This window comes from Notolabrus celidotus, chromosome 5 (genome assembly GCF_009762535.1).
Source record: "Notolabrus celidotus isolate fNotCel1 chromosome 5, fNotCel1.pri, whole genome shotgun sequence".
In the NCBI taxonomy this organism is placed as follows: Eukaryota; Metazoa; Chordata; class Actinopteri; order Labriformes; family Labridae; genus Notolabrus; species Notolabrus celidotus.
Window position 1 is genome coordinate 34,321,104 of NC_048276.1, and position 13,922 is coordinate 34,335,025.

General features: G+C 37.8%; 1 protein-coding gene across 4 annotated transcripts in view; it reads right to left on the bottom strand.

Moving 5' to 3' along the window:
- Positions 1-13,922, bottom strand: part of clip2 (CAP-GLY domain containing linker protein 2) — a 58,505-nt gene that overhangs the window by 16,590 nt on the left and 27,993 nt on the right. For 2 of the 4 annotated variants that reach the window (XM_034684394.1, XM_034684393.1), the window contains exons 5-10: positions 11,283-11,407; positions 8,899-9,112; positions 5,466-5,663; positions 5,232-5,335; positions 3,843-3,903; positions 157-207 (exon numbers count right to left, since the gene is read on the bottom strand). In XM_034684394.1, the coding sequence (XP_034540285.1) occupies positions 157-207; positions 3,843-3,903; positions 5,232-5,335; positions 5,466-5,663; positions 8,899-9,112; positions 11,283-11,407 (753 nt within the window). The remainder of the gene's footprint in view (positions 1-156; positions 208-3,842; positions 3,904-5,231; positions 5,336-5,465; positions 5,664-8,898; positions 9,113-11,282; positions 11,408-13,922) is intronic. The other 2 variants (XM_034684396.1, XM_034684395.1) reach the window with 1 other exon arrangement.

Below are 13,922 nucleotides of genomic sequence, written 5' to 3' on the forward strand. Positions count from 1 at the left end.
AAGCATTCAGATGTCAGAAACACACAGAGGTAGAAGAGTAAAGACAGGCTATGCAAGGTTGATGCCCTCGACAGCATCTGAAGTCGATTTGAAGTCAGGAATTGAGATAGCTCAGCGGCGGATCAAAGTCAGAACAAGATCAAATCTTTTCTTCACCTTGGTTCTCTTACCCAACCTCAAGGATGCTGCACCATGAGAGCATCTTCCCTGTTGGCAAAAGCAAACCTTACTGCATATGTACAAATCCAGTGTTTCAAAATCAACTGTGCTGTTATCTATCTTCTGATGCCTGAAGATAAAAGAGCATGTACGGTTATATTTGAGACACAGTGGGTTGATATTCAGGAGGTTTTCTGTCATCAGTGAAGTACTGATCGCCTATTGCTGTGAAAAAAAAGCCCTTTTACGAACTCACATCAATGACTCATCTTAAATATAACAGAAATAAGGACAGTTCAGCATCATCTCTGTGTCTGTATCTACATTACTGCTCAGTAAGTCTGCATGGAGCTCAGAGAGATTCCCCCCTAACATCCTCCTGGAGCTACAATTAAACAGCTGACATTTCAAATGTTACATCCTGACATGTAGAAGATCAGTCAGCAACCTTTACTTTAAAGATAAAGCACAAAGTAAAGAAATCTTACAGCAGATACTGCTACAGGAGAGACGAGAGGGGCTGAAGTAGCTGGTTGTTTTAAGAAGCTAATTTCTCAGGGTAAGCTCGGGTCAACATGAGGAGGATTATTTCTGTGATTCAGGATACGAGGAGTTAAAGAAGAAAGGAGAGGAGGCAGCAGATGAAGGGACCATGGACATTTCTAAAAGGACGATGAATGTGATACCCGGACGTTTTGCATATCTGCATAATTCAGATATGTTCTCTAAAAGTAAAGGCTGGCAAAAATGTGGAGCACGTTTTTCTTTTCAGCATTGTAAAAACTGGAATCAAACCCAGGCCACCTGCTATATGGGTGTGCAACTTAACCATTAGGCTAAGTCTGCGGCCTATGTAATTGTTTTAATGTTTAAAAGCTCCAATCTGCAACGATGAAATGTTCAAACCAAGCCAGAAACCTTGGTGTAGTCATAGACTCAGACCTTAATTTCAGCAGCCACATTAAGACAATTACAAAGTCAGCCTACTATCACCTTAAGAATATATCAAGGATTAAAGGACTCATGTCTCAGCAGGATGCAGAAAAACTCCTCCATGCATTTATCTTTAGCAGACTAGACTACTGTAACGGGGTCTTTACAGGACTCCCTAAAAAGTCCATCAGACGGCTACAGCTCATACAGAATGCTGCTGCTCGAGTCCTAACAAGGACCAACAAAGTAGACCACATCACTCCACTTCTTAGATCTCTACACTGGCTTCCTGTCTGTCAGAGAATAGACTTTGAAATCCTGCTGATGGTTTATAAAGCACTGAATGGTTTAGGCCTAAAAAACATTGCTGATCTGCTACTACTGTATGAACCACCTCGACCTCTGAGGTCATCAGGTACTGGTCTGCTTTCAGTCCCAAGAGTCAGAACGAAACATGGTGAAGCAGCGTTTAGTCATTATGCACCACATATCTGGAACACACTCCCTGAAAGCTGTAGGTCTGCTCCAACTCTCACCTCTTTTAAATCAAAGACTAAGACTTTTTTATTTGACACAGCCTTCCTATCTTAGATTATTTTAACCCACTTTAAATTAAATTTTAATGTAATTTTTAATATATTTGAAATTTTTCCTTTTCTTTTCTGTTTTATCATATTTGTCATTTTAATTGTGTTCTTTTATGCCTGTCTGAATGTCTCTTTATGCTTTTAATGTGTTAATGTAAAGCACATTGAGTTGCCCTCGTGTATGAAATGCGCTATACAAATAAAGCTGCCTTGCCTTGCCTTGCCTAAAACCATGCTGGGAGGAAGGTGTCGGACCAAGTGATTGACAGCACGCAAGCTGAGCGCCCCTTGTGAGCAAAGATGTACATCCTACAGCTTTGTGGATCTTTACCTGTACATGCAATGAGAAACAACTCATCCTGCTTTCTGTTAACCGTCAAATGTGAATGTTGAACACATTAAAAAAGGCTGTTTCTTCAGTCTGCTGTCGATCGTGTGGTCTGACATCTACCTCCTCGAAGCCACTTCAGACTTTAAATATGACAGTATAATAAAGATCATTCTTGTTACTGGTGGTCTTGTTTGCTTTATGGGTCATACAGAGGCATCAGTATTAATTTCAGTCTGTTTCACAGCCAGTGAAAAACTCCGCGTTTGGCATCAAAACAGGACATTTGTGACTATGACCTCTGCAGCTGGAACTATTTATGCCACTATCCACATATAATGAAACTGAGCTAAACCGGGCAGAGGGCTTCACTCTTTACCTCCTCCTCCTCTCTCACTCTTTCTAAAGCATCTTTGCCTTTGTGAGGAGCACACTCTGCTCAAGCTGACGGATATGAGCATGCTCCAGTTTTGTGTGGGACTACACAGAGAGATACAAAATGAGACAGAGAGGAACAAATTGAGTTATAGAAGAGAAAAGAAGTAAAGACTCAAACAGAAATAAATCCCTGAAGATGTAAATGTAGTGATACGGATCAGAACGACATATGTAGAGAGCAGCGCTGAAAGGAAAGACTGTGAAGTAGTTAATCACAAAACAAGGAGACATGAAGAGAAGAGGCAGAGCTTGTGTTGAGATGAGTGGGTGGAAACTATGATTAAGATGTAAACAATTTGTTGAATGAAATACAGTGTGCACTTATATTACAGGTGTTATGGTAAAATTAACCAACTGGTTTTATAATATGCTGTACTTCCACCTACTTAACATTTGAAACATGTTTTATGTCTATTATTTTTTGCTGTAGAGAAGAAGAATCAAAAACCCTCTCAGTATTGTCTTGCATCTCCTCTCTCTTGCATATTTTTTTATCTTGAGTAGAAACAGCATGTTTCAATTTGATTTGATTCATTGAGATATCTGTATTTTTTTAACCTGCCTGAGAAAGCAGTCAAACTGACACTAAACATTTTGGTTTTGCAGGAAACAAAGAAGCCAAAAAGAACTGCAGTGGCCTCCTGACATCCAGCGATTGTGCTGGTTGTGTTTCCTTCAGATTACTCTCTCTGGGAGCTTTCTAACTCAGCCACACACTGACTGCATAGTGTTCGTATTGTTCTGTTGATAAAGATAAAACAATAACAACATATTTGGCATACCAGAGTGCCTTGACAGTTTATTTAAAATCCTGTCAGCTCGTTTAAGGGCACGGTGTCTGAATACCATTAGATTTCAGAGTCTTCCTACAGGGGCACATAAGAGGGAGGACAGATATCACACCTTATCTTGTGTATTTCAGACTTTTCTGCAAAGCTTAAAAACCTGATACATGTCTCCATTTAAGGAAACGGTTTATTCATGCTTTTTTAAATCTTTGACTTCTGCTCTGAAAATCTTCTGCAACTGAGAGCTTCAGGAAAATGAGTTCTGCTGGGGTCAGCAGGCGGCAAAGGGACTGGGGAAGCTGTCAATCTGTTGAAAGGGTTCAGGACCGGATCCCCTCCCTCAAAAGCACTGCTGAACCTCTCATCTGGAGCTCCTTGAAATGTCTGCATTTGCTCACACTGGAAATTTAGTTGCACGAGTTCCCACATCAATGTGGCTCCAGTGCATCCAAGAGGTTTATACTTTGTGCGTGCATTAACCCCACATATATGTATCTTATTTCAATGTTATCAGGATTTGTGATATCAAAGGGCGTACTGGATATGAGTATTTGGAAATGCACATTGAGTTATTGATGTAGTTTAAAGGTTTTTAAAAGCAGGTAATACCTCCAGGTCTCCTTTGGTGATGCACTCCTCCTCTACTCTGAACTGGAGATCCTCCACTTTCCTGGAAACAGTCACAGAGGATCAAAACATCAGTGGATCATGTATGAAACTGTAAAACACTGATACGTTTTCACTAAGAAACTAAGGCAGATCTGTTCTTTCTCACAATATGGTGACATATATTAACATCATTTCCTCCCTGGACTTCACACTGTCTTTGTTTGTTTACACAAACACAACTATGTAAAAACACTACTGTTTGAATACTTGAATTTGATTGTGAAACTTTTTCTTCATTGTTTATTCCTCTTAACAATTCTTCTATGCAGAGTCTGTTATAGGTTGCCAAATGTGGTGTGTCTTTGTAGAGACACCATGCTAACAGAACTGGCAACCTCACTGCAAAAATGAAACAAGAGGAAGCTTTGGTGGCTGTGGCCAGCATGGTGTGGTTGTGGTTGTTTAGTTCCAACTCATAACTCTGCTTGAAACTTCAAGAAAAGTTCTTCTTTTATTTCTTTTTCTGCAAAGAGCAACCAAACAAGCTGCTCTTCGTGATACATGAAGCTATTTCAGGCTAGCTGTTATCCTCTGCTCTCAGTCTTTATGCTAAACAACACAAATCAAGACTCCATCAAGTGCTACATTCACAGACATGAGATTCAACCTAATAGTTTTGATTGAACCCTCAGAGAGAAGCAGATAACTTTAACTGCCTCATTGTTAAACTGCGCCTGTTATAGACAATAGTCCTCAATGTGAGGTTAGGGGACCCCCAGGGGAAACAAAAGGGTCCCATAAAACTTGAAAACAACCAATCACAGTGGGATGAACCAAGCCTGAAGAGAAACTATCATCCATAATTCAGACTCGAATAATAATATAATAATAATAATAATAATAATAATAATAATAATAATAATAATAATAATAATGATAAAAAATAAAAGCAGTGAAATGTTAATACTACTACTAACAATAATAATAGTAAGTATTATTCCTCTTATTATTATTATTATTATTATTATTAACAATAATATTATTATTATAAAATAAAAGCAGTAAAATGTTAATGATAATAATGAAATAATCATAACAACAATATTATTAATAATAATAGGAACAAAAATATTAATACAAAATAAAATAACATAATAATAATAATAATAATAATAATAATAATAATAATAAGATGAATAACAATACAATACTACTAATAATAATAATGAAAATAAAAATAAATAATGAGAATAATAATAATGTTGGTTAAACTTTATTCTACATCTGAGAGGAACAAAAATAATTTTTTTTATTCTAAATAAAAATTAAAATGATTCTGTCTGTATGTGAGAGAGTAAAACAGCACAAGTGACAGCTGAGTGACATCACCTCTTTTCTTCTTCCAGCTGATTGGCCAGCTCCAGTTTGTCTTTTGTTGTGCTGGCCAGCATGGCTTTGACCTGCTGCAGGGTGCTCTCATTCTCTGTGACAAACTGTGGATAGGAACCGTTTGATCATGAGACATACTGCAGTACTGAGATGATTCATCAATGAATACGTCCTTTTGTACTGTAGATCAGATATGCAGAAAAACACAAGAGTTAAACACCCAAACATTGGTACCTGCACATGTTGGGCCTTGAACACGTTCAGATCCCTCTCCAGATCAGAGATGTGACTTGTTGCTTTGGCCATCTCGGCTCGCTCCATGTCCCTCTCTGCCAGCAGCTGCTCGATGTGCTGCTGCTTCTCCTTCAGAGCTTCCTGCAGAGCTGTAGTGCCAGAGATCTTACGGGCGTAACGTGACGACGTCTCTGTCAGCTGAGGGAAAGAACATAAAACCTCAGGGAAATATAAAAAGTGTGAGGGAAGAAAAAAAAATAATGGTACAGAGAGGGAGAGAGACAATGGGTTGGACAAAGGCAGAACATTGCAGGAAATAATTTAAAGTAATATTTCCTGGTGAGAAGAAAAACAGACAACATAAGTTACATTATTACAAATGTGAGCTCCTGTCCCTTTAAGATAACTTGAACCCTGATTTTGTTGTCCTGTTTGGCTTGATTTGACAAGAAAGGACAAGATAATTATGGAAAAGAAACAAAGGAACATGTAGCAAAGTATCTTGCACTAATTTCAGATCAAGCCCAGTTTTTGTCCTGAAAGGTGCAATATGTTCTTCCACCACTAGAGTGTGCTCTCTGACAGGGTTCTCTCTGAACTTTCCACTCAGTTCAAACAGGAAGTTGTTGATGGTTAAAAGGCAGAGTGGTAGGGCGCCAGTTGGCTTGGCGCACAGCCCACATGCTGAGGCTATACTCCTCGTCTCTGCGGTCCTTGTTTTGACTCCTTTCCTTAACAATTTGCATATCATCCCCCACTCCACTCCCCACACCTCCTGTCTCTCCTCATGTGTCCTATCAATGAAGCAAACATGCCCCAAAATAACTTCAAAAAGGCAAAGTGGTCTTTGTGAAGTCAGATATTGTATATAAAAAGAAAACAGTGTCTAGAAGAAGTCTGATATCTCTTTGTTTTAAGGATCTCTGGTACTGAATATGTTGTGATCACTAGATGATGCAATGATCATAAATGTTTATATTCATGTGGGCACTTCTACTGCACACATATAGCATTCTCTTTTCATGTTGCTGATGCAGTGAGCGACTGTCTGTCTGTCTGTGGTTTTAAGATGTGTTCAAATATCTTTTAACATTCTTTTTGAATCTCAGTTTTTTACCTAGTTGTTGGGGAAGTGTTGACTTTCAAACCACCTTTCATCATGAGCTTTGGTCTCTCCCCCTCACCTTACACACTGACACACACACACACACACACACATACATCTGTATGCACTAAAACACACCGTCAAGTGAAAAATTTAAAGATAAATATTCTTAAACATGCAAAAAGGCATGATCTGAGAATAATAGAAACTCTTATTTTTATGTTTCTGTCAGAGGAACCAAAGTATCTCTTCACACCATCTCACAGGGAAACAGAGAGAGAGAGAGACTGAAGTGGTGCAACAGCTAGCAATAAATAACATCAGCAGAGTGCGTATCAAGTCTGAATAGAAGGTGTGAGACACTGTCGACAATGTTTTTCATTCTTCAGCTGCAACAAGAGGTGAGATTTTAACCGCCACTTATAATATCTGTCAACAGTATCATGCTAGCTTTGTTAGCTTGTTTGGCTTGTCTGTTGTATCCTGCTGAAAGAAGCAGTGATGTATTCATCCGGCTTTTAAAACTAATACTCCTAAATGTTTGATTTAAGACGGACTGCCTGGATGAGTCTGCAGGATGTTTGGAAGGTGACAGGCTTAATCTGTAAATCTGACAATACCAAATGATCCGGTACAAAAATCAGCTCTGAGTAACGTCTTAGTCCAGATTTCGCCTTGTATTAAGGGAAGAGTGTATTAGGTATAAATCCCATTAAGACCCCTGTAGTCTGGAGTAGGCTGGAGTCTCAGCTCTATCAGGATGAAGCATTTTGTGCAGCGTGCTCAGCCTGATGATTCAGACTTCCTGCTCTTACTGCTGTCTTAAACTGCTGCCAACAATTAAGGAGAGTAAAGGGGAGTATCCTCTATCTTAGATCTGGCTCACACCCAACAGCTAAAATCAATCTGAGATACCCTAAAGTCCCATTTGTATAGATTGTTGCCAATAATTCCTGGGGATGTTGGTCTTAAAGGTACAGCGCTTTCTTTCAGCTGCAGCTCTGCACATTCTTCACAGAGGAAATGCACAGTCAGTGAATCAGAGCCTCACATCAAACTACATGCTAATTATTAACTGCTCAGTGGATGAGGCATGGTTTAAATACAATGAACCCTTTCATGGTCCTGATGTTTCAAATGTATGACAAAAAGAATCAGATTTTTAACAGTCATCAGACATCTAATGTGTTTGGCTCTCCAAAACATTAAAACCAGTGTTTAACACATGCTTATTAAAAAAAAAAGGAAAATTAGAATAAGCTGAAAGTTAGCATCCAAGAGGAAGTAAAAAAATAACATCTTAAAGGTAAGACAGACTGTATTTCTGCCTTTTATCCTTTTTAAAAAAACTTCTTGTCTTGTATGTTTTTAATACCTTCTTGACTTTAATCCCTTAATCTGGCCTCTAATCTCATAATTAGTCTTGTTTTATCTTTTTAACCAGCCTTTCTTTTTTTATTTAAACTCTTTGTGCCCCTGTATCTTGACTTTAATCTTTTTTAATCTTTATGTTTTCTCATCTGGTCTTGCTTTTTATCTATTCCTATCTTTTTTTATCTCACCTTTTTAATCTTTTGTTACCTTTTATCCATTTATCTTACCTGTTATCTTATATTTTGTTGCCTTTATCTTTATAATTTGCCTTTAATCTTCTTCATATCTTTTCTTGCCTTTTTTTAAAATGTATTTTCTTTTTTTGTCTTTTATCTCTATTTCGTTCATCTTCTTTTTCTCTTAACTTTTTGAATGTACTTTTTTTTTATAATTTATTTTGTATTGACATTTTGCATCAAACATCTACATGGTATACACTTAGAAATGGTGTGCTCATCCTCTCTGCATTCTCAACATAGGATTTAAAACCAACAATCCCAAAAGCACATATATCAAAGGAATTACATAACATAACAAACACTAAAAGGAAACTAAGTACAATTAAGGAGTAATCTTTTCTTTAAAATAAAACTAATAAGTAGTTAAAATAAACTTCGGTCTATGGAGGGTCACAAAATCAACCCACATTCTGCCTTTTCTTAATCTTAATTTTTGCTTTTGTTTTATGTTTCATTTTGCCTTTCATCTTTATTTTCTAGTCTAATTTATTAATTTATTTTATCTTTGTTTTTAAAGTTTCTTTTGTTTTTTTTAATCTTTCATCTTTTTATCCTACCTTTTGTAAAATAACTGCAGAGAAAATGAATTTTTGGTATTTTTTCAGGGGTCATGAGCAGGGGTCAGGTTCTCTGACATCACAGTGTGGGTGTTACATAGGAACAAGACAGAAATCAAGCATGTCTCTGGACTTAAAGCCTCCAGCTGTCATCTTACCAGTCCGGTCCGGCTCGGTCGTCCGCCCACAGAAGAAGCCACCGAGCTGACTGAGCTGATGGAGGAGCTGCTGGGGCTGTGCGCCAGAGAGGAGACCCCCATGGCCATCCGCTTGCTCTTCTTGGCCTTGGCCGGGCTGGTGGAGGGGAAGCCGATGCGGATCACTTTGTGGATTGGAGCAAACAGACCGAACTTTTGAAGACACTGAAAGTATCTGAAAGAGGAAGAAAAGGGCGAGGTTTCATATTTTTATACGATTAAGTTACCGCCATAAAATCTGTTTTAAAGAGTCCCTGGAGAAATAATAATCGTGGGTGGACTGAGGGAGTCCTGAAGCACATTATTATCTCCTCCTCCCTCCTGCAAATAAAGTAGCTTTAAAACAGGCTCACATAGCTCTTTCTACATCACCAGTTTTATAAACAATGAAACTGATTAACTGTAAAACAAACCTCGGCAGTGAACGTGCATGAAGGCTGCAGTCTGAGCATGAACCCATTTAAAAAACAATAGAACCCCTGATGTCTGATGTTGAAAAATTACCAATAAAAAAAATAAACATACTACAAAAAAATATAACAGTTAGCCACAGAATGAATAGTTGCTGATAATTACTGCTGTAATGATGACTGATTGATGGTAACTTCATTAACAAAATAGGTGGACATTTGTTGTTTTCTGACCCAACTCAGTCAAGGCAGATGTCTGTCTAACATGAGTCTGGTCCTGCTCGAGGTTTCTGTCTGTTAAAGGAAGTTTTTCCTCTCTGCTGTAACTAGCTAAATACTGCAAGGTGCAATGCTCATGGTGGATTAAGGTGGGGTCAGACTGAGTCTTACCCTTTCTTGGTGTTGGGTCTCTGTTCATAATTTGACATGGAGTGGTCTAGACCTGCTCTGTTTGTAAAAACGTCTTGAGATGTCAGCACCTTCTCTTTTTAAGTGAGCATCTTTAGATTTTGGACCAATTCAGTGACTAAACTAGTTTATCAAATGTAGGACTTCGAGGGTGTTACACTAAAGGATGGATTTTACACATTTTTTTGACATTTTATAGACCAATGATAAAAAACCTAATGAGAGAATTAATTAATACTGACAATAAAAGTTAATTGCAGCATTATCAATCTTTAGTGAACTTGTTTTTGCTCATGAATCATCTTTCTTGGGGAATTTTCATTAGATTTATAAAATAATTGTTTTGCTTTTTTTTATGTGTTTTGTTTGCTTTAAAATGTGTATTTTGTATATGGTTTAATATTAATTTTATTTCATTTAATTTGACGCTCAGACCATGATCACATGGTAAAGAGCCACAGACAGAAAATAATTTACAAATATCAAAATAAATATAATGATGACACACGGCATGGCTGAAGTACAACAGATCTTACTGAAACAAGGGAAGGACATTCTTCAGAAAAGCCCCTAATTTGTAGATAACTTTTTGCTTATCTGATTGCAAAAATAGAATCAATTTAAACACAGAGGGACTTTTGGTTTCTCTGTAACTCAGAATGCTTGTGTTCTTGAATTAAAAAAAAATATGGCACTCATCCTCCACACGATTAACTTTACATAATTACAAATCCTCTGTTTTCTATCAAGCCCTTTATACCTTCCAGTAACCTTAGGGATCCCCAGTACCGACCATGTTGTTTTGGAGTTCTCATTCATCTCTTTAAATGTAGTTTGGGTATATTTAATAGACTATGAGTTTAACTTCAATTTATTTATTTTCTTAGTTTTTCATTTATTCTAGAAACATCCACATCCATCTACCATATTGGGAACAAAGTTAGAGGGTATAAAAAACTCTAGAGGCTTCATGACTTTGCACATTTCACTATTGATTGTTACTTATAAGGTGAAATCTTTAAAACAAAACTTTGGTAAAAAGAAAGTCAGACTTTCTTTTTAATCTGGATTGTCTTCATTATAAACATGTCAGTGACTGTTTTCCACCTTCAGAGTTTAAGCGATGGCAGAGATTGCCTGTGACCACATTCCACATGTTTCAGACAGTTTTTATCAATGGAGGGAGATGAATGTGAAGGCTGCTGAGAAAAACAATATCCTTGGATAAGACAAAGCACATCATAAATAAGATCAATGCAATGAATTCAGAGCCTTAAATCCACCAAATAAACGGCAGAGACCAGCTGTGGGCTGAAGGGTCAGTCAGTGTGATTTCACGGACAAACACACCGAAGCACAAAGAACAAACAAACGGAACAGATGGAGCCTCAGTCTTCCCCTCACTTTCCTTTTAGGGGAAAAAGCGCAGGAATTTAGGGAGCCTGAAGCATACATAATGTGTGCGTGTGGCTGTGTGTGTCAGTGTGTGTATGTGTGTGTGTAAGTGTAAGTGTGTGTGCAGTGTACCTTGTACCAGCTACTGCACCGTCGTTCTTCCCCAGGGGCTCGTCCAGCTCGACCCCGCACCATTCACCCTTAGCGAAGTCTGTCTCTCCCATGTAGCGGATGACTCCCATCTTTGAGCCTCCAACCTACAAACCACAGGGAGAGGAAGGGAAGGACTGTTACTCCTTTAACTATGAAAACAACATACTGAAAGAAATACAGGAACAAGTATCTTTATTTACCCCAATAAACAATCATCAATCAACATGTCTCCGTTCAGTCTACAAAAACATGGACATAAACAAAGTGTGACACTTTGGGAAACATGTTTATTCACATTCAGACTTTTAACCCTTCATCAAACATGAAGTTATGGGGCGCTGGTGGCCTAGCGGTCTTAGCGCCCCACATACAGAGGCTATAGTCCTCGTCGCAGAGGTGGCCAGCTCGACTCCCGACCGCGACCATTTCCTGCATGTCTTCCCCCACACTCTACTCCCCATGTTTCATGTCTCTCTTCAGCTGTCCTATCTAATAAAGGCAAAAAGTCCAAAAATATAACTTAAAAAAACAAAACATGAAGTTATAAGCAAGCAGCTAGTTAGCTTAGCTTAGCTTAGCACTAAGACTTGGAACGCTGGTAAGCAGCTAGCCTGGCTCAGTCAAAAGCTACAATATAAGAACATTTGACAGACTACTTGCTACTACTTCTTACTTAAACTCACTAATTAGATATCAATAAGGACTTATTTATCAATTAATAATTAACAAAATAAAGAGGTTGTTTTTTTATTGATATTAAATCAAGTTTATGGCAATTAAAGAGCATGTCAGGACATGAACAGGATCAAAATGAGGTATTTCAGTCTGGGTTTAAAATAAAGCAAAAGTATAAAATACAAAAGTACTATAATAAAATAACACTCATTGCAAAAACAAATTAACTCAAAAAATTGTACCAATGTAGCTATAAATATACTTGATATACTTTGTTGAAGGACACTTAGACTTCAATCAGAATTATTTTAAGTTGATAATGTCTGGAGGATTCATCAAATTGATAAACTTTTTGAGTTTGTTTTTTTTGGTGAGTAACATTGCAACATAATTTGTGAAACTGTCCAATGATGTTGTCTCTTTATTATTGCAGGCAACTGATTCAAATGTAGATTAATCTAGTTCAAACATATTGTGGCTGTCTTAAAGCCTGCCCCCTCCATTATAACAGATGGGACATGAGTCAAACTAAAAAATTACAAACACATCCAGGATCATTCTCAAACATGCTTTCTGTCATAGCAGTTCGTTCTTATCATGCTGATTCATACTCTAGTGTTTTAATATGTTAACAAAAACAGGGAGGATGTGATGACCAGTAGCCAGATCACTTCTGAGCATGCCTCAGCTTCTCCAGAGCAATACGTCAGCCCCCATAGAGGCCGTATTTTGGCTTCACTTCTCTCTATGGGAGGAGTTGAGGCATGCTGTCAATATACATATGTCAATGAGGTCAAGAGATTAGTGAGCTTTTTGAAGTGCTGGTATTCATCAACCTTAAACAAAATCAAAGCTAGCTGCTAACAGTGATAGCTTCATTGTAGCTTAAAGATATGGGACAGTGGTTCAGCTTTGTGGTTTCATTGCATGCCTTGTGTATAAAGACTAAAGTCCACAGAGTGAGAAGCCCAGGTTTACTCTTTACAGTCCTATCCTCTGAATAAAGGCATAAAGTCCCAGAATAAAAAAAAGAGCAAGGATATCTGAAGAAAAAAATCAACATTTAGAAGCATATTTTTAAAAAATGTCTTCATATTAGCCACTTTTTCCCTAACTCCGTACCACATTACCAATAATCCCCCTCGCTCTAGTGGAACACAGATGTCACTGGTAGTCCTCATCTTAACCCTCTCCCCTTGGCTGTGTCTGAAATATTTTCTCCTTCACTTCCTCACTTTCCCCTCCGTAATAGAAACTTAAATATTTACTATATTGAAGCAGAAAAAATGAGATTTCAAACACTTCTGTTGCCCCACAGGGGAAACCTTGTCATGCCATAATTCATTGCCCTTTTAGGTTGATTATTTTACCCCAATTACTGTCACGAAGGAGCACGAACATGGTACCTAAAAAAAGCAGAGAGCACTATGCCTTCGGAAAAAAAGTCACCGACTTGTAAAAAGAACATTTTTTCTCTGTAAACCAAAGTGTTCTTTAAACTTCCTGTCCACGTCAGTCTGCTGCTTGGAAAATAAAAACACAGTTTGTCCATATTTTTTCTGTTTATCCATCTTTTATGTTACATTAAAAAATAACTCAATATTTTGTATCCACTGTGGGACTGAGAAAATGTTCTTCCAGGTCTATGAAGATATTTGTAATCATGTTGTGATTTGATAGTTATATCAATAAATATGTATCCCTGCTCGGAGGGAAAACCATCTGCTTTTCTGAGGTAACATATTTGGTGCCACATGGTCTCATCTTGCAGCTCTAAGGAACACAGGTTTCCTCTTATGAAAGTGGCTTGAAACACATACTGAACTGACAGGTTTCAGCTAACATAGAAAACTCACTGGCTTCTAAATGTCATTCACACATGGTGACCACATGTGAGACACGAAAACTCCTCAAACATCCGAGAGGTTTTAGTCATCAAAGAGA